Source organism: Achroia grisella, unplaced genomic scaffold (genome assembly GCF_030625045.1).
Source record: "Achroia grisella isolate CSIRO2021 unplaced genomic scaffold, CSIRO_AGI_Agris_v1 utg567, whole genome shotgun sequence".
Taxonomy (NCBI): domain Eukaryota; kingdom Metazoa; phylum Arthropoda; class Insecta; order Lepidoptera; family Pyralidae; genus Achroia; species Achroia grisella.
The window spans coordinates 1931045-1957497 of NW_026712947.1; the positions used below are offsets into that span (position 1 = coordinate 1931045).

At 36.8% G+C, this 26453-nt stretch overlaps 1 protein-coding gene across 1 annotated transcript; it reads right to left on the reverse strand.

Annotated features, from left to right (window-relative positions):
* Nucleotides 1–1865: 1865 nt before the first annotated feature.
* On the reverse strand, nucleotides 1866–26436 carry LOC131848643 (peptidyl-prolyl cis-trans isomerase G). The gene is made up of 20 exons (XM_059198565.1): nucleotides 26095–26436; nucleotides 24652–24757; nucleotides 24216–24303; nucleotides 22939–22968; nucleotides 21977–22116; nucleotides 19588–19705; nucleotides 19045–19227; nucleotides 17429–17467; nucleotides 16739–16805; nucleotides 16485–16586; nucleotides 13903–13972; nucleotides 12908–12976; nucleotides 11565–11630; nucleotides 10238–10391; nucleotides 9164–9451; nucleotides 7562–7855; nucleotides 5935–6037; nucleotides 4043–4133; nucleotides 3311–3404; nucleotides 1866–2293 (listed from the first exon to the last, which is right to left on the reverse strand). Exons 1-20 carry the CDS (start codon nucleotides 26287–26289, stop codon nucleotides 2227–2229), a joined length of 2364 nt encoding a protein of 787 aa, XP_059054548.1. The 5' UTR covers nucleotides 26290–26436; the 3' UTR covers nucleotides 1866–2226.
* Between the last annotated feature and the right edge of the window lie 17 nt (nucleotides 26437–26453).

Sequence of the window (26453 nt, forward strand, 5' to 3'; positions counted from 1 at the left end):
GAATCAAAATATGACTAATTAAAAGTGCTTGTAATGAGTTTATTTGAATAAAGATTATTTCTATTTCTATTTCTTGTCCCTTCGACGTCATACGATTGGCTCATTGGTTGCTACGTCCCGCCCACTTTGTAAATGCGCCAATCAAATGCCGTCATTGGCGTCGACTGTACGGATTATACCTGATCCACCTGATTATATGAATCCACTGTAAAAGTTGCAATTGTGATCTTGTTGGGAATATAGTAATACCTTTAAACATATTCATGAAATTGTAGCTTTTAATTTATTGAGCGGAGCGCGAAGCTTAGAGCGATCTTAGATATCAAATTTGCACTGTTTGTAACGATACTCCTCCGAAACGGCTGGACTGATTGAGAACAAAACTTCATCGAAGGTAGACGACGTTCAGGTCTCCATTTACCACTCAAATCCGATCGGTCCTTGAGGATTGGTCAGTGATAAACGTTACCATAGACTTAGTATAGCGGCAAAATTACACGCTATCATTACATAGTATAAAACATCGCTGTCCCTGTCTGTCCCTATGTATGCTTAGATCTTTAAAACTACGCAACGGATTTTGAAGCGGTTTTAGTGATTCAAGAGGAAGGTTTAGGGGCCGTTCAAGTATTACGTAAGCACTATGGGGGACCGGGGGGTCTTTGGTTAGCTTATTTTGGATGACATAAGGGTGGGGGAGTCTTGATGATGATTACGTGATCGCCAGTTATTTACTTTTTTACACGAATTGCTCACATTGTCTTTGCTAAAAAACAATACATTAATTCAAAAATATTTACCTAAGCTTAGGGGGGAGTGTAAGAGCTTTGCTTACTTTTGCTGACACGGGGGATGGGGAGGTAAATAATTGTAATAAATCTTGAACGGACCCTTATACGTATAATACATGTACACCCGTGCGAAGCCGGAGCGAGTATCTAGTTGAAAATAATTTAAAGTCGTTTTTAAGAGTAATCGTGCTGTGCTCAACATATGACCTGGTGTGTAAACAACACACTGGTAACAAGCCTAACTTATAAAAACTTTAATCCACAAATCTTATTAAGATTATAGTTTGTGAGTATAGATGGATGTTTGTTACTCTTTCACGCAAGAACTGCTGAACGGATTTTGATGAAACTTTACAGCAATATAGCTTATACATCAGAATAACGTATAGGCTATAAATTTCACGCGGGTGAAACAAATCGCAACCGCGGGCATAACTAGTATACAAATAAAAATGCAACACATACTTAACTTATAAAAAACCTCATCTTTAATTCAAAGAGAATTATTATCAAGTGCTACACATAGTTAAACTCCAGTATAAGTCCATTAATATTAACAAAAAAACACAAAGCTCATTCATAATCACAACAAATACAACAAAATATTGTAACATTGTTGTTTCGTCATACCACTATTATGTAGTAAAATTAAAAAAAAATGCACCGTATCGCAATTAGAGTGATTAGTTATCAATCTGTTAGATTTATCTCACCTACCACCAAGATCATGAGATGATTTGGCATTAAAATATGTGTGTTGTATGTACTCTAATGCTGTTGGCCGCAGCTGGCCTTTACAACTTCACAGGACGATAGGGGGCAAGTGCAGATGGCACTCCAAACCAAGGAAGGACTTATAGAGCGGCTGAAAGTCAACTCCCGCCTGACGGATACGACTATAGTCTGAGGGCACCGCTAGGGTTCGGACCACGGCTTAAGCCGTCGTAATTTCGATCCCCGTTTGAATTGGACTGGGAATCGATCGGAGGGGGTGTTGTATATATGATCATATATTGTATATGGGATGTAAAAGATATAGGTGTGTTGTATGTATGATCGTCTGTATGGGATGTATGATGACCCATCTGATGGTAAATGGTAATCATCGTGTATACATGAACAGTAGCACAGATATCTATTTATCATATGACGAAGTCCGAGCAAGTTTCATAAACTCTGTATAGATTTTCCTTCGTATTATATATATATAGTATAAAACAGTCTCTCCCGTTGTCTGTTCGCTGATATCTTTTAAATTACGCAACTGATTTTAATGCAGTTTTCAGCAATAGATAGAGTGATTCAAGAGGAAGGTTTATATGTATAATACATGTACATTCGCTAGTTAATATATAGGTGACGGTTGTCTGATGTGACATGTAGTTTTAATACGGCGTGGCGGGGTATCACTAGTGTAGGTGTCGTGATGCGGTGGTCAGTGGTCGGGCGAGCGACGACGACCACGGCGGTAAGTTGCCGGGGACGACGAACGACCACGACCTCTGCAAGAATATCAATCAAAATTTAGAACAACTGCTGTACTTTCGTACTTTGTAATCTTGAGTTACTTTTTATGATCTGTGGAACATATTATAATTATATCGTGAACTGCCCCTTAGGGCAGTTTCAGAGAGGTTGAAGAGTAATCGTCTATCATGGTATGGACATATAATGCGTAGGAACGAGGATAATATTTTAAGAAAGATGTTACAAATGAATGTGGATGGTTATAAGGGCAGAGGAAGGCCAAAAAAGAGATTGATGGACTGTGTGAAAGATGGTATGGTAAGAAAGGAAGTAAATAACGCGATGACTGCGAACAGGGATGAATGGAAGCGAAAAACATATTACGCCGACCCCAAATAAATGGGATAAGGAAGAAGCAGATGATATAAGGGGCAGTTAAGTATTACGTAAGTAGATTTATTACAATTATTAACCTCCCCATCCCCGTGTCAGCAAAAGTAAGCAAAGCTCTTACAGTCCCCGCTAAGCTTACGTAAATATTTTTGAATTAATGTATTGTTTTTTAGCAAAGACAATGTGAGGGTTGCAATTCGTGTAAAAAGGTAAATAACTGCCGATCACGTAATGATCACCTAGACTCCCCCACCCCCATGGCATCCAAAATAAGCTAACCAAAGACCTTCCGGTCCCCCATAGTGCTTACGTAATACTTGAACGCCCCCTAATTGGCTGACTGCATAGATATAAACACCTGGACAGAGACTAGACTAGAGCCATCTAGTCCCAAGCAACGCTGGGCGTTGTATAACACAACTACTAGATAACTGATACAATTACATAAATACACTTTATTTATGTAAATACATAAATAATATACATAGAAAACACCCAGACTAAACAAACAATCTTACTCATGAATACAAATGCTTGAACCGTGCGAGGAATCGAACCCGCGTCTATCAGAAGTGGTGTGCTAAATCGCTAGACCCCCGAAGCCGTCAAATTTTTAATAACATTATATAAAACTGTTCTATGTGACTGTATAGACTAACCTCGGCGTGTGGCTCCGCTTGGCTCGACGATCGCTCGAGCGAGGCTCTTCCTCGGACGATGACGAGTCGGATGAATCTCGCCTTTTCTTGGCTTCTGATAAAAAATAACATATTTTTTATCGCAATTTTTTTTATTTCTGCAAACAATTTCAATAATACTAGCTGTCCCGCGCAACTTCGCTCGCATGACACTTGACATTTATCAATATATCTATAGATAACATAACAAATAAAATAAAATAATTGTACTGTGTTAGACTCTAAAGTACTTTTTTTATTTTATTTAATATTAAGTAATCGACAATTGATCTGGTTAGTTTTTATGATATCAAACTAAAACATCTTCATTTGTCTGTTGTCACATCTACTCTACTCATAGATCTTATAATAGTTAATAATTCTTTTATGAACTCCCGCGATACAGGTTCGCCTAGTGCGGGGTCCAATATATAATCAAGTTATTATAACATTTGTGTGATTGAAAATGAATAAATAAATAAATATAACAGGAACAGATCAGAAACTTTATGCAACGTTAAACCACATTGTGGAATCACCTTCCAGCAATGGAAAAGAGCTTATTCCTTCTTAAAAGTCAACGTACTTGCAATTCCCCGAGTGTTGCGGGTGCTTGGTGTTGCGGGTGAGTGCTCATGAGCTGTGGTAATCACTTACCATCATGTGAGGCGCAAGCTCGTTTGTCCCCTATGCTATGAAAGTTATGATTGTCACCTGCTGCCTTGTTCTCCCTGTCGCGCTGCCTCGACTTGATGAGCCTCACGATCTCCATTAGCTCCTTGCGTGCTTCGTTCCGTTCATCTTCCTATAAAAATATTACAATGATGTATATATGTATAATAGCTGACCACGCACACTTTGTTTTGCTATATAAATTAAATTCAAAATTCAAATTCAATTCAAATTCAATATATCTTCATTCATGTAGGTCTATTACAGACTCTTATGATATGTCAAATCTACCGTCAGTTCGGAATGATTTCGAGATGAGAAGAACTGACAAGAAACTCAGCTCGTATTTTTTTTTAATGTTGTACATTTTTACAATAATACTATTTCATTTAAATTCATATTTGGGAGAATAGAGTGACCACCAGCATATGCTATATAAAAAAAATCAAAAAAATCAAAAAATCTAATCAGTGTTCGCAACCTGAACAGACCAGTCCCCACAAGCAGCACCCGTACACGAGTATGACGGATGAGCCAGCCATCATTGCACTCAACCACATTAGAGGGAGCACATCGATCCGGCCCACCACGCCGCCACAGGTTTGAACTTTATAGCGAGCATGACTGTTTCAAGTTACTCCACTACGTCATTTATATTATTTACAGCATAAACTGTATCAATCACAGTTTTCACCCATTACAATATTTAATTTACATTATTTAAATTACAAATTAAAATAATATATAGTGTATATTACAATAATATATCTACAATAGCTGATTCTACATAGAGTGGTAGAATTAAAATATGACTATTCAAAAGTGCTTGTAATGAGTTTATTTGAATAAAGATTATTTCTATTTCTATTTCAATTGAAATCGTTATTAAAAAATAAGAGTTCGTGATAGAAGGGTGAAAATTTAGGGTATACGACCCTAAAATTTCACCCTTCTATCACCACCAATCAAGTATTTTTAATGCCACATTATAAAAAATAAAATTTTGTCCAAAAAAGAAAAAACAACCCTTATTACTTAAGGGTATGAAAAATAGATACTAGCCGATTCTCAGACCTACAGAATATGCATATAAAATTTCATAAAAATCGGTCAATCTTTATGGAGGAGTATGGTAACTAACATTGTGACACGAGAATTTTATGTATATAATTACTACTTTATCGATTTATACTTTGTTTAAAACCGTGATTGTTCGTTTAACAGTTAACAGTAGGCTTCCAATCTATATTAATTTTTGTAGCTGTGACGTGGTCGTGTGGAATGAGTAGTCATGCTCACTAAAATGTCCAGACTTGTGGCGGCGTGGTGGGCCGGGTCATTGGGCTCCCTAAAATATGGTCGAGCGCAGTGATGGCTGGCTCATCCGTCATACTCGTGAAACGAGTGCTGCTTGTAGGGACTGGTCTGCTCTTATCACTACGACTGATTTAATCTTATTGCATATTTATATTTGACCCAAAAATTAGTGCTTGTTGGTAGTTTGTATTCACACGTTTCGACTTGTAAATGTAAACTTACAAGGATTATTTAAAAGAGCAACACACAAGTTTCTTGCTCGTTCTTCTTGTGATGAGACAGCTTTCCGAACGAGTGGTAGATAAAAAACAAATTGTTATGACTATTCAAAAGTGCTTAAATTAAGTTTATTTGAATAAATGATTTTCTATTCTATTCTATTCTATTCGAACTCTATTCAACGTCTGATGATGCCTTGTTCAGAGGTGAAACACGTGTCGCAACATGGGTGTAGACTCAATACGTTCGGAATTTGATCACCAATAGAGAAGGTCGTAACGCTAGTCAAGTGTCCACACTGAATATTTGTGCTCTCACACATGATAATTATAGAAACAAAATAATATAAATACATGAAGTGGTAAGTTCGTTTTAGTTAAAATATCTGTGCAACATACCTTCTTCTTGCTATCTTCGTCGCCATCTTTAGATCGCACTCGATTTTTTTCTTGATCCTCAGATTCCAAACGTTTTCTGTCTTTGGGTTTTGGAGATTTCGACCTGCCAAGTAATGTTAATATTGTACAAAGACACATACAATAATATTTATAACATTCATTCATACATACATAAAATGTTATTTGTATCAAATTTACATATTCATATATATATCCGCTTGGAATTTAATTTTATTTTTCTAAAATAAAAATATAAATACGGTACATACACCAAAGTAACATTTTTTACAATTTTCGTCTGTCTGTCTGTTCCGGCTAATCTCCGAAATGGCTGGACCGATTTTGACGAGACTTTTTTGGCAGGTAGCTGATGTAATAAGGAGTAACGTAGGCACTCCTACCGTATTTATATTCATATGCGTGTAGTAAAAATCGGATATTTCAATATTACAAACAGACACTCCAATTTTATTTATATGTATAGATAGATTACGAATTAGGTGGACTAGCAATTTTCTACCGATGGTTGTGGATATTCCTCGCACAGTACAAATTTGTGTTTATGAGTATGATTGTTTGAATGTATGTTGTAACATATATAGAAATACTCAGATCGAAGAATTTAATAATAATAATAAAGACATTATTTCTATATATGTTACGTATATATTTATAGATACAAATGGTAAGTGTTTGTATGAAATTTCAGTGGTATCTTCTTGGTATTTACATCAGTTGTCTAATAGCTATAACACAAGTTCTGCTTGGCTTGAGACGAGATTGTCTGTGTGAATTGTCCGAGGTTATTATGATTATTATTTTTTTAAGCATTTATGCTTAGATGTACTTAAGAAACAAACTTTTACATTTTACATTATCTAAATATATATAACTCAAAAGTGACTGACATAGTGATCTATCAACGCACAGCCCAAACCACTGGATGGATCGGGCTGAAATTTGGCATGCAGGTAGATGTTATGACGTAGGCATCCGCTAAGAAAGGAGTTTGATTAATTCTACACCCAAGGGGATAAAATAGGGGATGAAAGTTTGTATGAAACTTTGTCAATTTTAAACCGATCGGGCTGAGACTTTGCATGCATAAAGCTACTATGACGTAGGCATCCTCTAAGAAAGGATTTTGATTAATTCTACCCCTAAGGGGATAAAATAGGGGATGAAAGTTTGTATGAAACTTTGTCAATTTTAAACCGATCGCGCTGAGACTTTGCATGCATAAAGCTACTATGACGTAGGCATCCTCTAAGAAAGGATTTTGATTAATTCTACCCCCAAGGGGATAAAATAGGGGATGAAAGTTTGTATGAAACTTTGTCAATTTTAAACCGATCGGGCTGAGACTTTGCATGCACAAAGCTACTATGACGTAGGCATCCTCTAAGAAAGGATTTTGATTAATTCTACCCCTAAGGGGATAAAATAGGGGATGAAAGTTTGTATGAAACTTTGTCAATTTTAAACCGATCGCGCTGAGACTTTGCATGCATAAAGCTACTATGACGTAGGCATCCTCTAAGAAAGGATTTTGATAAATTCCACCACTAAGGGGATAGATTAACGCAACCGAAGCTGCGGGCAAAAGCTAGTATTTACATAAAAATACCTTTCAACACTAGACGAATGTGAACGCCTCTTCTTCCTATCTCTATCCCTTTCATCTTCTCTACGCTTTTCACTCTTATCCTTATATCTATCTCTTTCCCTTGATCGTTCTCTATCCTTCTCCCGTTTCTCCTCTTTCTTGTCTTTCTCCTCTCGTCTATATTCCGAATATTTAGACTCTCTATCGTCTCTCTCGCTTCTGTGCCGCTCCCGTCTATCTTCTTTCTCTTTCGTTTTCTCCAGTCTATCCTTGTCCTTGTCACGCCTGTCCGAACGTTCTGGTTTTTCTTCTTTCCTATAAAAATATGATCAACTCATTAAAATCTTAACGTCTTTTATACACAATTTTAGAAGAAATCGTGGCAATTAAGCATAAGATCAGCCTTACTACCTAAGTACTTTAGTTTGTGAGTATATGCAGCACTAGGAATTACATGTAGTCAATTCATGATGGCTTGATGTTCGTAGTATAGGTTATATACGTAGACGACGGTTACCACATACCATCAGAGGGACTGTCAGTCTATTTGCGTAAACAATTATGTAAACAAAATGTTTTTATAGTGGCTAGTCTATACGGTTATTTATTTATTTATTTATTTAATTCAGGCTACATGGCCCATATTATAAATACCTTATAGACTAACATACATAAGAAATAATAATAAAATATGTAAATAAAATTGTCTCTATGGTCACGGCACTGACGACGGCAATCTGCCACGGTAGCGCCGATAGACCACCCCCTTCGCCAGTAGTCCTCCTTCATGAAGGTGGGCAGCATGTTGGTGGGGACCAGGGCCACGAACGCTATGAAGCTCGCGTTGTGGCTCGATTCCAACTGCGTCACCCTCAATGTAAGGTTGCTTTTAGTCCGGATGTAGTCAACAATGTCCTGTTCCTTGGTAGCGTAGTGTAGGCGGGATAGGTACATTGCCGTGGTCGGTGTTGCGGCACGTAACAAGAAGTTATGAGTGTAGTGTTCGTAAAAAGTTCTGTTTCCTGAGAAATTTTTAGACACTCCCCAAAAAATCATTCAACGGAGCGCGAAACGTAGAGCCATCTCAGAGATCACATTTATACTTTTTGTAACGATACTCCTTAGAAACGGCTTGACCAATTGCGACCAAATGGGGTTTAAATTATAACATAAATATATAGGTAGGCTGTTTGTTTTTCAGCATCTTTATCTTAGATAAAGATGCTGAAAAACAAACAGCCTACCTATTTACGTTTGAGTTATATATATTTAGATATATAACTCAAACGTGACTGACATAGTGATCTATCAACGCACAACCCAAATCACTGGACGGATCAGGCTGAAATTTGGCATGCAGGTAGATGTTATGACGTAGTCATCCGCTAAGAAAGGATTTTGATTAATTCCACATCTAAGGGGATAAATTAACGCGAGCGAAGCCGCGGGCAAAACCTAGTATAGTATAAAATGAGGTCGGTTCCGCTGTCTATTCGCTTATATCTTTTAAACTGCACATTTTAGTAGTAGCTGATTCACGAGAAAGGTTTATATGTATAATACGTGTACATCCGTGCGAATCCAGGCCGGGAAATCTAGTCGTAATATAAAAAAAAATGTTACCTGTCCCTCGCAACCTCCTTCCCCCTGTCCTTCTTGTCCCTGTTGAAGGTGCTGCGCAGTAAGGTGACGGGGTCGTAGTCGTCGGGCGCGTGCGACTGCGGGCGCAGCTCGAGGCCGCCGCCCAGGCCGGGGCCCGAGGCGGCGGGGCGCGCGGGGCCCGCGGGGCGCACGGGGCCCGCGGGGCCCGGCGCGGCGGCGGGGCCCGGCGGCGGCGCGGGGGCCACGGCCGACGGCAGGCGGGGGGCCGCCTCCCGCCGCCACTCGCGGGGCTCGCGGTGCGGGGGGGCGCTGATTACGGCCAACGGAAAATAATCCTCAGTTGAGTTTAAAAAAAACTTCTTACATCTATGTTTTTTAATCACGGACGAAAATTAACTGTCAGTTGAATTGTTACTACAGAAATATACATTTAAAGTTTGCGTTTTAACCTTGGAGACCGAATTGACAGATAAAAATCAGGTTACTCATCATCTGCTTCTTATCCCATTTGTATGTGGTCGCGTAATATGTTTTTCTCTTCCATTCATCCCTGTTCGCAGTCATCTCGTTATTTACTCCCTTTCTCACCATATCTTTCACACAGTCCATCCATCTCTTTTTCGGCCTTCCTCTGCCCTTATAACCATCCACTTTCATATGTAACCTTTCTTAAAATATTATCCTCGTTCCTACGCAATACATGTCCATACCATGATAGACGATTACTCTTCAACCTCTCTGACACCGATGCCACATTCATACTTCCTCTGATGTATTAATTCTTTATCTTATCCATTCTTGTCACACCACACATCCACCTCAACATTCGCATTTCAGTTGCATGCAGTTGTCTATCATCCGTCACCTTTACGGTTACTATACAAAAATAATATTTATAACCTATTTTTTAAACTTATTCTAACTACCTGTTCCTGCGATTTCACCCGCATGAAATTCACAGCCTTTTATTCTGATATATAAGCTATATAAATGTGAAGTTTCATAAAAATTAGTTTTTGCATTAAAGAGTAACAAACATCCATTCATACTCACAAACTTTCCTGTTTCTAATATTATTAAGATATATTCTATTACCTGTGCTGATCGTGCTTGTCATGCTTGGGCTGCACGCCGAGCGCGAGTGCGAGCATGTCAGCACGATGCTCGGTCGCAGGCCGCTGTACATGTCGCCGAGCATGCTCGCGAGCTTGTTCGCGCTCCGCTCGCCGCTTGTGGGATGCTCTTTCCTCTACGACCATAATAATATATTACGATATAAGTGCGTTATGATGGTCATAACACAGATCGATCCCCCGTCCAATTCAAACGGGGATCGAAATTACGACGGCCTGAGCCGTGGTCCGAACCCTTAGCGGTGCCCTCAGACTATAGTCGTATCCGTCAGGCGGAAGTTGGCCTTCAGCCGCGCCATAAGTCCTTCCTTGGTTTGGAGTGCCATCTGCACTCGCCCCCTAACGTCCGGTGAAGCTGTAAAGGCCAGCTACGGCCAACAGCATTAGAGTAGTCCGAAAAAAAAAAAAAACGAGGCGGAATTTCAGCTACTCTTGCTGAAATTCCACCTCGTATGTTATTCCTAGCTACTCGCCGCGGCTTCGCACGGGTACATGTATTATATATATAATAAAAATTTAAGCTAAGGACGGACAAACAACGACATTATTTTATGCTATGTAATGATACAAAATTACAATAGATAGATTTAGTGCAACTGTTATATTGACAAGTACTTTAAATATAAAGAAAAAATAATAAAAAAAAAGGTTTTAAATCTTTAAAATTACGCAACAGATTTTGGAGCGGTGTTTTTTGATAAATAGACTGATTCAAGAGAAAGGTTTATACATATATAATACATGTATACCCGTGCGAAGCCGGGTCGAGTAGCTAGTAAAATATAATGAATTATTGTTCAGCACTACTTCTGTAAACAAATTTGCATATTTATATAAATTTCCTTTAGTAATATTTCACCTTATCACATTTAAATATTGAGTTATATACTCAAAGGAGACTGACTGACTGACATAGTGATCTATCAACGCACAGCCCAAACCACTGAAGAGATCGGGCTGAATTTTGGCATGCAGGTAGATGTTATGACGTAGGCATCCGCTAAGAAAAGATTTTGATTAATTCTACCCCCAAGGGGATAAAATAGGGGATGAAACTTTGTATGAAACTTTGACAATTTTATACCAATCGGGCTGAGACTTGCATACATAAATAAAGCTACTATGACGTAGGCATCCCCTAAGGGTTTTGATAAATTCCACCCCTAAGGGGATAAATTAACGAATAAGCGAAGCCACGGGCAAAAATTGTATATACATAAAATATTGTATTACTGTTTGTTAGTCCTAATAAATAAAATAAACTATCTATATCTATCTATAATACTCACCCTCATGTTCCACGTCCTCTTCGAAGTCCAGAGCGTTGTAGTCGATCTTCTCGTGGCGGGATCTCTCTGTTGATATAATTGTTATTAATATTACATATTCACGACCTCAATGGTGTAGCCATTTAGCACACCACCTGACTTCCGAAGGTCGCCGGTTCGATATACCGTACGATGCGAACATTTGTATTTATGAGTATGATTGTTTGTTAGTTCTGGTCTGGTTGTCTATGTATATATAAGATGAAGAAGAAGAAATATATTATTTGTATTTATTTTTTATTGCAATATTTAAAATGAATACAATTGGTGAGCTTAATGCAATATGGAATTCTCTACCAGCTAATCTTTTAGTCAAAACATCAAATCTCTCTGGCGGTATCGAGCCACTCAGCCTGAGGCGAGACTCCGCCTCGCTTTGTGTGTTCTACCGATTATACAACGGACTGTGTTCTGAGGAATTGTTCGACATGATGCCGACAGCCACCTTATACCACCGCACCGCTCGCCATCGACAGGGAATTCATCCCCACACACTGGAACCTAACTGGTCCCGAACAGTGCGGTTTCAGAAGAGTTTCCTCCCGCGTACACCTAGATTGTTGAATGAACTACCTGCCGAGGTTTCTCCACGAGACTACAGCATGGGGTTTTTCAAGAAGGGTATATTAAGGTTTCTTAAGGGTCGGCAACGCGCATGTGATACCCCTGGTGTTTCAGGCGTTCATAGGCTACGGTAACCATTTACCATCAGATGGGCCGTATGCTTGATTGCCACCATAGTAGTATAAAACACATAAAGCGGTAGAAAAGCAGTTATGGTAAAAGGCACATGTTTGTTATTTACCTAACTTATGGTAAATATTTCAACACTAATATGCTTTAATAATACATATAATAAATTAACAATACATGTTGATATCAGTTGTACCCAAGCTCTGTTTATCTTGGTACTAGATGGCGCTGTGAATTGTCCTGACATATTATTGTTAGTACATACCAATTCTTATCCCTGACGGGTCCAGGTGACGAACTTTGAAAAAGGACGAGCATAATATCTATAGAGGTCGTAGTGCTACAGGTTTTAACACCTGCCAAAAGCCCAAACTCCTCAATAAAAAAAACCTAAACGGTTGACAAGAGTCCGCCCTCCTTTGTAAAGTATACAGTCTATCCTGAGGAGATAAAAACCATCGCTCCTAAGAATATCCTTCAATTCTTGTCCCTGACGGGTCTAGGTAGCGAACTTTAAAAACGGGCGAGCACAATAGATCTGTGTAGGTCGCAATGCTAACAGGTTTTAACACCTGTTAATAGCCCAAACAACCCAATAAAAAAATGCATACCATGTGAAGAATCAATCTCTCCCTCCTCTCTCTCCCTGGGCTGTTCAGGAGTGCCACCTTCTTCTTCACCTGGAGAACCACATATTCAATTATAAGCTAATTTTTTAATAAATATACCTAAAAATTAAATTATTAATATGGTACAAACTAATAAAGATTCTGACTTATTTTAATATATCAAAAGAAGGTAGTTTGCATTTTATGTTACTAATGTAAATGTACATGTAGATGTGACTAAGGAATCGCACCGCCCCCGTGTTTCACACACGGGGGCGCCATCTAATATTTATAGTCCAACCTACTACACTGACTTTGGTCTATAAATACGGAGGTCGGTAATTGAAAAATAAAAAGTAACAAAAACTATTTCAGACCATTCTATATACCTTTATACAGAAACTATTTTATATACCTTTTTTGTCTATATTTTTTATAATATTATATTGTTTTTATATGACATAAGTCAATTTAATACAAAAATATTCTACAACTACTAGGGTGCCGTTTTACTTTTTGCTCGTCATCTTGGTCTCCATCCACAATATGCTATCATTAAAGATAGTTATGATTTTATTGTTTTCTATTTTTAATTAATTAAATCTGAACTTTTTTCTTGAGGCAAACGCTTATTTACTATTTAACACTAGCTACTAGGCCCGGCTTCGCACGGATGTACATCTATTATATATATAAACCGTCCTCTTGAATCACTCTATTAAAAAAACCGCTTCAAAATCCGATGCGTAGTTTTAAAGCGGATACATAGCGACGGACAGACAGCGACAGCAACTTTTTCTTTTATACTATGTAATGATTATAGATTTTGCACGTGGTAGGGTCGGCGCGCCTTTCATCAGCCTCAGTACTATCCTAGAGAATTTGAGGGCACCGCTACGGGTTCGAACCTCGGCCATCGTAATTTCGATTCCCGTTTGTATTGTACGGGGATCGCTCGGTATCGCTGTAGGTATATATACTACAGTCTGTTTACTCACTGTGCGGTCGTTCAGTAGGTCTGTTGCGTTGTTCCAGCATTTCCCTCTCGCTGCGCTCTTGTTCTACACGCTGTAAGTAACCACAAATATTACTAATATATATATGTTTAGCGGTGTATATATATATATATATACACCGCTAAACTGATGTTAACAATGAACAAAACCGTACTAAAATAATAAGATTAAAAATTAATTATCAGTCATCATTTTAGTTTTTATACAAAATTATTAAACAATACGTAGGCATTCCAGATGGGGTGTAGTCAGTACAATTGTCGACACTGCTGTAACGCACTTACGCCTTAGATACGATGATCGCGGGTTCGATTCCTCGCTCGGTACATACATTATATTACTATTTCGCTCAGTATATTTTAAACCAACATAGCAGAAGCAAATCTACCGCTATCTCTCACCAGAGAGAAGAAATATAAACCGACAAAGATTTTTGCTGTCGACTAGATTCGAACTGACAACATTTGGGTTAAAATTAGAGTAGTAAGCCAACGCACGGTGCTCTTATAAAGAATATGTCAAATCTACCGTCAGTTAAGAGTGCCTTCGAGCTAAGAACTGACAAGAAAGACAGCACCTATTCTTTCCAAATGAACTTAAACATGATTACAAAGCACAGATTCATTTTTTAATTCAATTAGGCCGAATGTAGTGATCAGCATATGCTATTGCATTTTTATCATCATCATCTGCTTCTTTCTTACCCCATTTATTTGTGGTCGGCGTGATATGTTTTTCTCTTCCATTCATCCCTGTTCGCAGTTTTATCTAAAGGTAGTCAAGGAATTCATCCCCACACGCTAGAACCTAAGTGGTTTCAGACAGTGCGGTTTCAGAGGAGCTTCCTCCCGCGTGCAATTAGAATTAGTCTCCAGATTTGTCTGAGTAAATCAAACACTTATAAAAGGTGTTCTTATTTATTTTAATGATGAGTTTTGAATCTTGAGAAATTTATTGCCCTTTTCAATATTAATTTTCTCAAGAAAAGGTCCAAATGACGATCAATTAAATCTATGGCTATACCAAAAATCATCAAACACGGCACAGTGGTTTAGGTAAGAGAAAAGAACGAAAAAACAACATTTGTATATAATAAATCTGCGTAAGTCAGTAATAAGTACATATGTTATATACAGGTTTAGTCGGAAAGTAACACTGCACTGTAACATATTAATAATAAATTTTAATTTAAAAATGAATCTGTATTATTGTAAACATGTACAACATTTATTTGAAAAGAATACGAGCTGAGTTTCTTGTCAGTTCTTCTCATTTCGAAATCATTCCGAACTGACGGTAGATTTGACATATCATAAGAGTCTGTAATAGACCTACATGAATAAAGATATTTTGAATTTGATTGTGCAATGAACTACCTGCCGAGGTTTTCTCACGAGACTACAGCATGGGGTTTTTCAAGAAGTGTATATTAAGGTTTCTTAAGAGTCGGCAATGCGTACGTGACACCCCTGGTGTTTCAGGCGTCCATAAGCTACGGTAACCATTTACCATCAGATGGGCCGTATGCTTGTTTGCCACCATAGTAGTATAAAAAAATGGTAAATTTAATCAGTGGCCGTAACCTGAACAGACTCTTAATCATATTTTTTTAATTTAGATTCTGGGGTTATTTTGATTGAATGGTAATCTCACCTGAGCAAATGGTACACGCTGGCGGGCAGCAAAGGACAAAAATATTAGAACGAAATCAGTTAAGTAAGTAACTCACAAATTAACTACGATAGTTTCTAGGTTAACTACAGACTTCATAATGATACTTACAGTTATTACTTTTGTATGTGTCGCGATTGGATAATAATAATATTCAGATAATTAATAATCTCCTCACAAGATGATATATTTATCATAATGATTCCCTATAATAAAATGTCGAAAGAAAATATATATTCCAATATTGGGTCAAATAAATAAAGTTATTTGGAACGATAACACTTAAATAGAAATATTATCTTTAAATACGTGATTTTTTTTTAATAATACATATATTTTATTTCATCTCCAAAAATTACATAATTCCAGTTTTATTATATAAATGCCAACAATAAAAATCACAAATATAATTTGTGGGAAATCTGGAGCCCAAACTAAGCTATAGCTATAGCCCAAACTAGGCTATAGCTTAGACACCAGGTCTTCCCTTCAAAATCTAATTAAATATAATCTAATTTTATTCTATAGTAGTTACTCGCCCGTATGTATATATATGACGTAGGCATTCCCTAAGAAAGGATTTTGATAAATTCCACCCCTAAGGGGATAATATAACGCGAGCGAGCAAAAGGTAGTATTATTAATATAAGAAGTACATAAAACGTGTGATTCCCCGTAGGGGCACCGCAATTACATTATAACTATATACATTTAGGTACACAAATGACAACTTCTCCAAGAATTTATACTGATATAGCTAACTGACATGACCTCATGCTCATCTAATCATTCTCCACTGATGCCCCGCCAGCGTGCTCCGTTAGCGCAGACGGGTGCACCATTACATTATATAAAAAAAGTCCAGCTATTGTAAAAATATTTGAAGGTGTTACCTCGAACTCTGAGAGTTTGATGATTCTCCGCTGCGCCTGCCGCCAGTGGGGCGGAGTCACTGAACGAGAACGGGACCGCGATCTCGACGGAGTGCGGTAACGCTATCACAGTATACAAAAACATATATTAGAACTAGAAATATACTTATAAATACAAATATTAACTATATTAGTCTAAATTTATGACAGACCATTCCCTACAAGGTGGTCTAAGTGGTTTAGCACACTGCTTTCACTATCCGATATTTTGGGACCTCAATGTCCCGTCCCTCACGGCACAAACATTTGTATTCATGAGTCATTATGATTGTTTCATACAAACTGGGTGTTTATATATATAATCTGTATTTATTTACAAAAAATAATGTATCCATGTATTATATATCGGTTGTCTAGCCCATAACACAAGCTCTACTTAGCTTGGGACTAGATGGCGCTGTGTGAATTCCTCAGGAAGATGTATATTATTCTTATTTTTTTTTATTTAATTTTTTTTTCTCTTAATGATTTGTATTGTATTTGTTATTTCTATTTAAATTTATAATAATTTATATGCTGCTTGAGCATCGACATTGTTGTGTTGTGATGTGTGATAGTAATAAATATTATTCTATTCTACTCTTTTATTATATAAATAATCTTAATAACAATAATAATTTATTTATTTTATTTAAATAACTTTATTGCACGTCATACACAGGTAAAAAGTACATATGGCGGACTTAACACCTAATGGCAGATATGATAGGACAATTCAATTTTTTTATGAACTACTAGCTATGTCTCTGTGTCCTGAATTAAACTGTCCGTATGGAACAGTGACCAGCGATTTAGCACGAAAACAAAGAACAAACATTCAAGAAATTCGACTCGATAAAAAGTGTCATCATTCTAATGGATAAAAATTACGAATTTACAAATACACACCCGGCCTTTTATCCTACCACTGCATTAAGAATCGATCTCTCTCCCGGAAACGCATTCTGAATGAAATATTTATTTATATTTAATCAACAGCCTATAAAACAACATAATATTAATATAAAATAACATCGTTTAAAATATTGGTTGGTAGTTTATATTCGACGTTTCCTGAATACAAAACTTTTTGCTTTAAAACGTACACACTATTTATCTTGTGATGAGGTCTAAAACTGATAAAGTAATTGTGTAAAAATAGTTATGACATTTAAATGGTTCAGTAGTAATTTGGAATTTTGAATTCGAGACAGACAGACAGAATGGTTTCGCATTAAAATAAAATGTGATATGGAGTTCGCAGGGTATTATAATAAGAGATATACTTACAAATACTAAAAGGCCTTTGATAATCCTAATACTGCGGGTATACGAATGGCGATCTCTCTAGCGGAAAAATAATAATGTAATGGACAGAAAATAATTACATATAACATTAAAAATAAAATAAATATTTCGGTTCATTACATTTATCTAAATAATATGCCATTCAAATAAAATAACATGTATATCTTAAATATATAACAATAATAATAATAGTCCCAAAAAATTCACACAGCGCCATCTAGACTAAAGAATACTTTTAGCTAAAGTTTGTAAAATTAATAAGATAACTGATACAAATACATAGATTTTTTTTTTGTAAATACATATTATACATAGAAAACACCCAGACCGATACAAACAATCATATTCATGAATACAAATGTTTGTGCCGTGCGAGGAATCGAACCCGCGACCATCGGTCGTAAAGCGGTGTGCTTGATGGCTAGACCACCGAGGTCGTCAATTAAATTAAATATCTCCAAATATCTATCATCTATCAAAAACGGTTATTTCAATATTACAAACAACACTCCAATTTAATTTATATGTTTTTTTTTATATAACACAGGGGACAAACAGCATTCCTGATGGAGTGATTACCGCCGCCCATGAGCACCCGCAAACAAACAAACTCTTCAACTTTATAATATATTAAATAAATTAAATTTAAATGGAATACGTTCGGAACTGGAATATTATGAAACTGAAAAGTTTGTTTGTCTGTTTGAATGAACTAATCTCAGGAACTACTGGTTCATAATGAAATGGTATTTCAGTTTTGTGTTGGGATAGTCCATTTGTCGAGGAAATCCCCGTGATATATGCGGTAGAAAATGAACAGAGATGCAATATAACGCCGCATATATAACATTTACGCGTCGTTACCAATAGGAGCGGATTTAATCATATAAAAATTCTCTAACGCAGACAAAGTTTATATCGCGGGTCATGACAGTCATAAATATTTTCAAAGAATATATAATTTTTATTTTCAATACTTTCATATTTCGCATAGCAGTTTTAACATTATATTAATTCAATATTATTTTAGCATTAAAAATAATAATTAATGAACATAATATTTATGTTATACTAAATTTACTGTAAAAATTGACAAAAACTGCAAAGAAATAAATGCAGAGTATCATCAATTTAGAGAATAACGGCTGAAATAATTTGACGGATACGACTGTCGGTATGTCCCCGTTTGACTTGGACGGGGGATCGATCGGATGGGGCTTCTCTAACACTATACCTTTCTCTGTCCCTCCTCGGGTCGTTCCGTTCTCTGTTGTCCTGGTCGCGGCCGCCTCTCATGAGGAACCGGTTGGTGGGCACGTCAGGAATATCTCGAGGGTCGATCTTGGAGGTGGTCACGAGGGGATGCGAGGGTTGGTCGGTGGTTTCCTCCTCGTCTGCTGATGGTCCGGAATGTTGTCTGTAGTGTAACAATTTTGTACAAATATTATGTGCACAGTAAAATCTTATATATAAAATTCTCGTGTCACAATGTTAAGTCACCATACTCCTCTGAAACTGCATATTCAGTGGGTCTGAGAATCGGCTACTATCTATTTTTCATACCCCTAAGTGATAAGGGTTGTCCACCCCTAACATTATTTTTTTAATTTTTGGGTAAATTATTTATTTCTATTTTTTATTATGTGTCATTAAAAAATACATACAACTCTAAATTTTCACCCTTCTATCACCAACCCCTATTTTTTATAGCGTTATTAATTCATATGCAAAACGTTTGCCAGGACAGCTAGTTATAATATTAATTAATAATAATTACCTCTTCTTCTTCTTTTCCTTCTTGTCCTTCTTCTTCTTCTTATCCTTCTTGTGCGAGTGCTCCGAGTCCGCATCACTGTCCTCCTTCTCTTTTTCCTTCTCCTGCTTACGCTTCTTACCTGTAAATTAACATATTTATAATTACCATAAGGCAAATCGATACCATTAGTAGTTTCTGTCTGTCTTGTCTGTCTTGTAATGGCTGAACATATGAAAAATAGACTATATCACGAGGAGATATTCTTTCGTCTCAAAAAATAATCCTGAAGGGGTGAAATAGAGACAAAGTCGGGGGTAACAGCTAGCAAAACTAAAAAGAAAAAAGGTTTTATTTGTATATGTAATGGAGGACCTAAACAATGCTTAACGTATTTAAAATATTTTTCAAATATATATATTAAGAACAATCATGAAAGTATTAATTTTTAATTGATAATAATTCTTTTCTCACTAGTGGCATAGATTTTATTTCTTTATTTTAGTATTTTGTGTGTAGTATTTTTACAGACAATTTACATATGTAATAAATATATTATCACAATATAATACATATATATATTTCGTAGGTTAACTTCACATGAACAATATAGAACATGTTTACCATTTTTTCAAACAACAATAAATTGTATAATTTTAACAATTATTATCATTATTATACTATATAATATATATACATATATATTATTATGCTATATTAAACTCTAGCTGTTCCCGTGACTTCGTCGTGGAATTTAACTTTATTTTTTTTAAATAAAAGTAGCCTAAGTTACTCCTTCTTACTGTTACTAAGTTACCTGCCAAAAAGTCTCGTCAAAATTGGCTAATCTCTGAAATAGCTGGTATTTCAGAGATTAGCCGGAACAAACAGACAGTCAAAAATTGTAAAAAATGTTATTTTGGTGTATATACCGTATTTATATTCATCTGCATGTAGTAAACAACGGTTATTTCAATATTACAAACAGACACTCCAATTTAATTTATATGTATAGATTTACAGAATACCTTCACTGTTTATTGCAATTAGTTAGTCAGTTTATGACGGCCTCAATGGTTGTCGCGGGTTCAAATCCTCGCACGCTACAAACATTATTCTTAAGTATGAGTATATATATATATATATTTAAGTATGATTGTTTGTATATATATTTAAGTATGATTGTTTGTATCGGTCTGGATGGTTTCTATGTATTTACACAAAAATATTTATATCAGTTGTCTAACACAAGCTCTGCTTACCTTGCGTGAATTGTTCAGGGTTATTATTATTAGTTCCTTATTACGTCAATAGATGGCGGTAGTTTAAAAGTAGAACTCGCTACGTTTTCGTTTTGGCTTGTAGTGTTATAACATCATCAATTTTGTTCTGACAGACGTAATCTATCCTCAACGGAAACAAGATTTCTCTTGAAAGGGTATTGATTGGCAAACAGTCCGGTCAATACCTGACATAACCAATATTTATATATTCAATATTTTTTCTATTTGAGTATTTAATTGAATTAGTGCTAATTGGTGGTTTGTATTCACACACTTAAACTTAAAAATGTAAAGTAATAATAAAATTATTTAAAAGAGCAACACGCAAGTTTCTTGCTCGTTCTTCTTGTGATGAGACAGCTTTCCGAACGAGCGGTAGATTAAAAAATGTAATGACTATTCAAAAGTTCTTCAATGTAAGTTTATTTGAATAAATTATTTTCTATTCTATTCTTTAGTGATGGGACTCGAGTCACTCGGTACTGGTAACTTTCTCACTCGAGTGAAGATAAAACTCGAGTGATTTTTATTGACTCGAGTCACTTGGAGTATAAAACTTTTTTTCATGTGGGAAATCAAGTTAGTTGTATTACCAAAATCTCTATTTTTGCAAAACCTGCAAATAACGGTTTTTAAATCTAAATTTTTATCAAAAATGACCACACAATTGCTTTTTTCACACTTTTACTAATTTTCACTACTTGCTAATAACACACAGTCATAAATAACCAAAACATTAAACAGTAACAACTCACACAAACAGATTTCTACGTAATTTCAAAGAACCTACAGCGGGTAAACTTGTCACAACTTGAATTTCTCACTCGGCTCACTCGGCTATAAACCACTCGAGAGTCAACTCGTGTGAATCAAACCTGTGCCAGTGTATCAAACCTGTAGGAGGGGCGGGTCACAGTGAGGTGCAGTGCCAGTCTATCAAACCTGTAGGAGGCGCGCGTCACAGTGGGGTGTGGTGCCAGTGTACCGACCTGCAGGGGGGCGGGTCACAGTGGGGTGTGGTGCCAGTGTACCGACCTGCCCGCAGCCGCACCAGCTATCCGCAGCCACTGACGGCGACGTCCTGCAGGGGCCGCGCGTTGTACTGTGGGGTGTGGTGCCAGTGTACCGACCTGCCCGCAGCCGCACCAGCTGTCCGCAGCCACTGACGGCGACGTCCTGCAGGGGCCGCGCGTTGCGATCCACCGGGAGCGCCTCCAGCTGCCTCACCAGCGCCGCGCCGCCCACCACGTGACCGAACACTACGTGCACACTGATGGACAAACAGACACCAACTTGTATTCAACATATTCACATTATAGCTATCATGCACTTTCTCCTATCATATTAGCATGCAGTTCCATAAGCCACAGCATCTTTTTATTACTATTCTAATGCTGGTGGCCTGATCTGGCCTTTACAGCTTCACAGAACGATAGGGGGCGAGTGCAGAGCACTTCAAATTCGCGGGAGCACTTATGGAGCGGCTGAAGGCCACTCTTGCCTGACAAATATGACTTTAGTCTGGCTGTCTGTATGGCTAAGGATTCGAACCATAACTAAGCCTGTCGTAATTTCAATCCCCGTTGGAATTTAACGAGGATGTATTATCTAACCATTTACACAGTCATAGATATTATAATAATTAATTACTTATGTTAATGATTATGATTATTATGATGATAAAGGCGACGGATGAAAGACGACTGCATGCAACTGAAATGAGAATGTTGAGGTGGATGTGTGGTGTGACAAGAATGGATAAGATAAAGAATGAATACATTAGAGGTAGTATGAAAGTGGCACCGGTGTCAGAGAGGTTGAAGAGTAATCGTCTATCATGGTATGGACATGTAATGCGTAGGAACGAGGATAATATTTTAAGAAAAGTGTTACATACGAATGTGGATGGTTATAAGGGCAGAGGAAGGCCGAAAAAGAGATGGATGGACTGTGTGAAAGATGATATGGTAAGAAAGGAAGTAAATAACGCGATGACTGCGAACAGGGATAAATGGAAGCGCAAAACATATTACGCCGACCCCAAATAATTGGGATAAGGAAGAAGCAGATGATAATAAAGTGGTATACTCACTTGTCGAGATGCGGCGCCGGCTGTGTTGTTCTACAACACACAGAACACAACAAGAATGATAGCGGGCCAGCTGCACGCGCCGCCCGCACCGCCCTCTACGCAACGTACACAACACCAGCGTCACGTCCGCGGCCCGGCCCCGGGCCTGGCCCGCGAGGATTCGAGGACCAGGCCCGACGACGTGCAGGCCATATTAACGTCAAGTCATTTTTATATTTTATACAATTAGGTACCTTTTTGCGGAATAGACTTCCGCAAAATAGTACGTACTTCGATATAATATAATAATGACTACTTGATGGAGATAAATTATTTTATACAATTAATTCAAATTATTATGTTTTTATAGCTTGATATCGCGGAGAGTGCTCCCCTACCTTTACCTAGGAAATAAATTGCCGCTATTTCTAGATAGATGGAGTAAAAATTCAATATTATTAGATCATTGTATTGAATTTTTACTTGATTTTTTTTATCGTGAGAACTGCAGCATTCGTTACTTGATACATTTATGTTTTTAAATTTAATAATATTTTTTAATATATCCTTTTATGTAACAATTTAATAAATCATACAAGTTCTTTATTTTAATTATCTTCATAAATTTCCTCAATAAACCCTCCATACCTCTCCTTCATCAAATACATTAGATCTAACGTATCTGATGCTTCAAGAACTAATAATCAATTTAAACTAAAATTACCATTTACCATCACCATTTACATAATTTTGTTTACTTCTGATCGTCCCAGGTTCAATTCTCGATAGACACAATTTGAGTTTCATGAGTATTCATGAGTATCATCATTTTGTCTGAATACTTCATCTCTATATGAAAGATTATGATTATTTGTTGTAGCTTACTTCATATATGGCACGATGATTTCATGAAAATTATTATTGAGGGGAAAATAGAAGGAAAGAGGGGGAGGGGAAGACCAAGGCATAGCTACATCAAACAAATTGAGGACAAAATGGGAGTCGTGTCGTATCAAGAATTAAAGAGCATAATGGAAGATCGCGGAGTGGCAAGAGCTCCGCCGACAAGAGCGTAGCTCTTAAATTATGAATGAATGAACTTTATATGTATAAGAATTAACAAAAAAAATAATTATTATTTCTTATTAATACCCATAGCTCAGTTTCATTTGGAACTAGATGGCGATGTGTGAATAAGAAAAATAGTTTAAGTGATAATATATTGTTTAAAAATATATTATTATTTAATTTCTAGATTAATCTGTCCCCATCTTACCATTCTCCTGTCACAAACTTACATAAAGAACTGTGATCCATTGGTGTCTTTGCCTCTATTTGCCATAGACAACAAGTATGGCCGATCATGCTTCAATTCAAATGTTTCATCTGAAAACATTATTAATATGACTATAGCTTGTAAGACTGATTCTAATATAAAGTAATAAAAATATAAAGGAACTAGCTGACCCCGCAAACTCTGTTCTGCCTTAAAATTAAATATGTCAAAGGATTTTTGAAGTTTAGTTTGACAGGTATCAGCAGTTTGTATTGGAAAATATAATTGTTGTTTTTGCTATTTCACATGCAATTTCTTGATATTTTATTCCCGTTTAACCTTCCCTGGACTTCCACAAATATTTCAAGAGTAAAATTAGACAAATTGGTTAAGTCATTCTCACAGCAATTAATTTTTATGTATATAGATAGATTACAAATATCAAACATGCCACAAACCTTCAAAGGTACCACCATATATGGATTCCCCACCAGTTCCATTAGCATTGGTAAAGTCTCCCCCCTGAATCATGAAGTCCTTCACAACACGGTGGAAGACCATACCCTGGAAACAAAATAGTATTACAGTAAACAACAGTATAAATCTATACTAATATTATAAAGCTGAAAAGTTTGTTTGTCTGTTTGAATGAACTAATCTCAGGAACTACTGGTTCGAATTGAAAAATTATTTTTGTGTTGGATAGTTCATTTGTTGAGGAACGCTTTAAGCTATATAACATTACACTACGACCAATAGGAGCGGATCTGCAATGAAAAATATTGAAAAAGGTTAAAATTTTGCAAAGGGGAAATGAAACACAGATGAAGTTGTGCAGGTCAGTAAGTTTCACATATAACTCAACTTCAGTCGAGATAAAAGTGGTATTAAAAAGGTTATCAAAAATGCAGAAATCTAATATGATCAGCACTATGATTATCATATAATCATGGGATGCCCATGATACTATTCACAACTTCTCATCCTGGAGGATTTAGATGTCATACTTTAGTTTTTATTCTTTAATCTGCTTTACTCATCTTTATATAGTATAACACAATCAAGCCACTACTGTCTGATCACTTATATCTTTTAAATTATGCAACAGATTTTAATGCAGTTTTCAGCAATAGATGTAGTGATTCAAGAGGAAGGTTTATATGTACAATACATGCATGTTCATGTGCATCAAACAAGCTGAGAAATTAAAAGATTTGCAACACATATGTGCAAAGCCAGAATGGACCACTAGTTGATTATAAAGCAAGCTGTTTGCCAGATGAATTAGATGTGTGGCGAATTTACTATTATAGTGCGGCAACACCGTTGCCTAGCTACGACAGAGCAATAAAATAACAGGACTGTCATTCGAGACTGAATAGCTTTCTTATACATACATATATATCCATTGTAAATACTTTTAATTATTATAAATATGTACATAGCCAATTTGGACTCATCATTCCATGTCCTCCTTTCCTGCTGCTGCCACAATACATGGAACACATTACAAACAAAAATAATAGCGGCCCCAACATAGCCGCTAAAGATGTGAACTACCAACAAGGACTTAATACAGATTGTCATTTCTATGAATAGTTTCATAGCCATTTACCTCTGTTAAATCAGGTTGTTACTATTTCAATGTCTGACACTTATCTGCACAACAAACATAATCTTAGGGGTCGGGGGGAAGGGAATTGTTAGTAATGGGGTCCAGTGACCCCATTGCCAGCAATGTACCATATTAGGTCGACCTCCACCACGGACGAACACGATGGACAAACTGACCTGACTCATGCTCATCTTATCGTCCTCCACTGGTGCCCCGCCAGCGTAAACCGATAGGCGGGTGTACCATACCATAACCATCCATGAAAAAAACAATTTTTTGGGCTTACTTTGTACGTCAAAGGTTTCCCGGTAACCTTCCCAACTCCCATGTCTCCAGCGCATAAGGCACGGAAGTTCTCAGTCGTTTTTGGAGCCACATCGTTGAATAATTCGAAGACTATACGACCGGAAGGCAAACCGCCAATGGAAATGTCCATGAACACGCGATCGTTTACAGGCTTCTCGTCCCCGTCTACAGTCATTTTTGCAACGGATATCCACCACCTATTTAAAATGCAGCAGATCTACGACATTAACAAAAGAATTCAGTATATAATTTGATATTTTAAATAATTTTTTACTCGATGTTTGCAAAAAAGCAAGAATATAATTATAGAAGATAAATGAAATTAAAGGTATGTACTCT

Excerpts from the sequence above, each read along its gene's own strand:
- LOC131848643 (XM_059198565.1), bottom strand. The coding sequence starts at position 26,289 with ATGACTGTAGACGGGGACGAGAAGCCTGTAAACGATCGCGTGTTCATG. Across the intron at positions 13,973-16,484 it reads TCAAACTCTCAGAGTTCGAG|CGTGTAGAACAAGAGCGCAG; the intron begins GTAACACCTTCA and ends GGTTACTTACAG. Across the intron at positions 3,405-4,042 it reads CAGGGAGAACAAGGCAGCAG|AAGCCAAGAAAAGGCGAGAT; the intron begins GTGACAATCATA and ends ATTTTTTATCAG.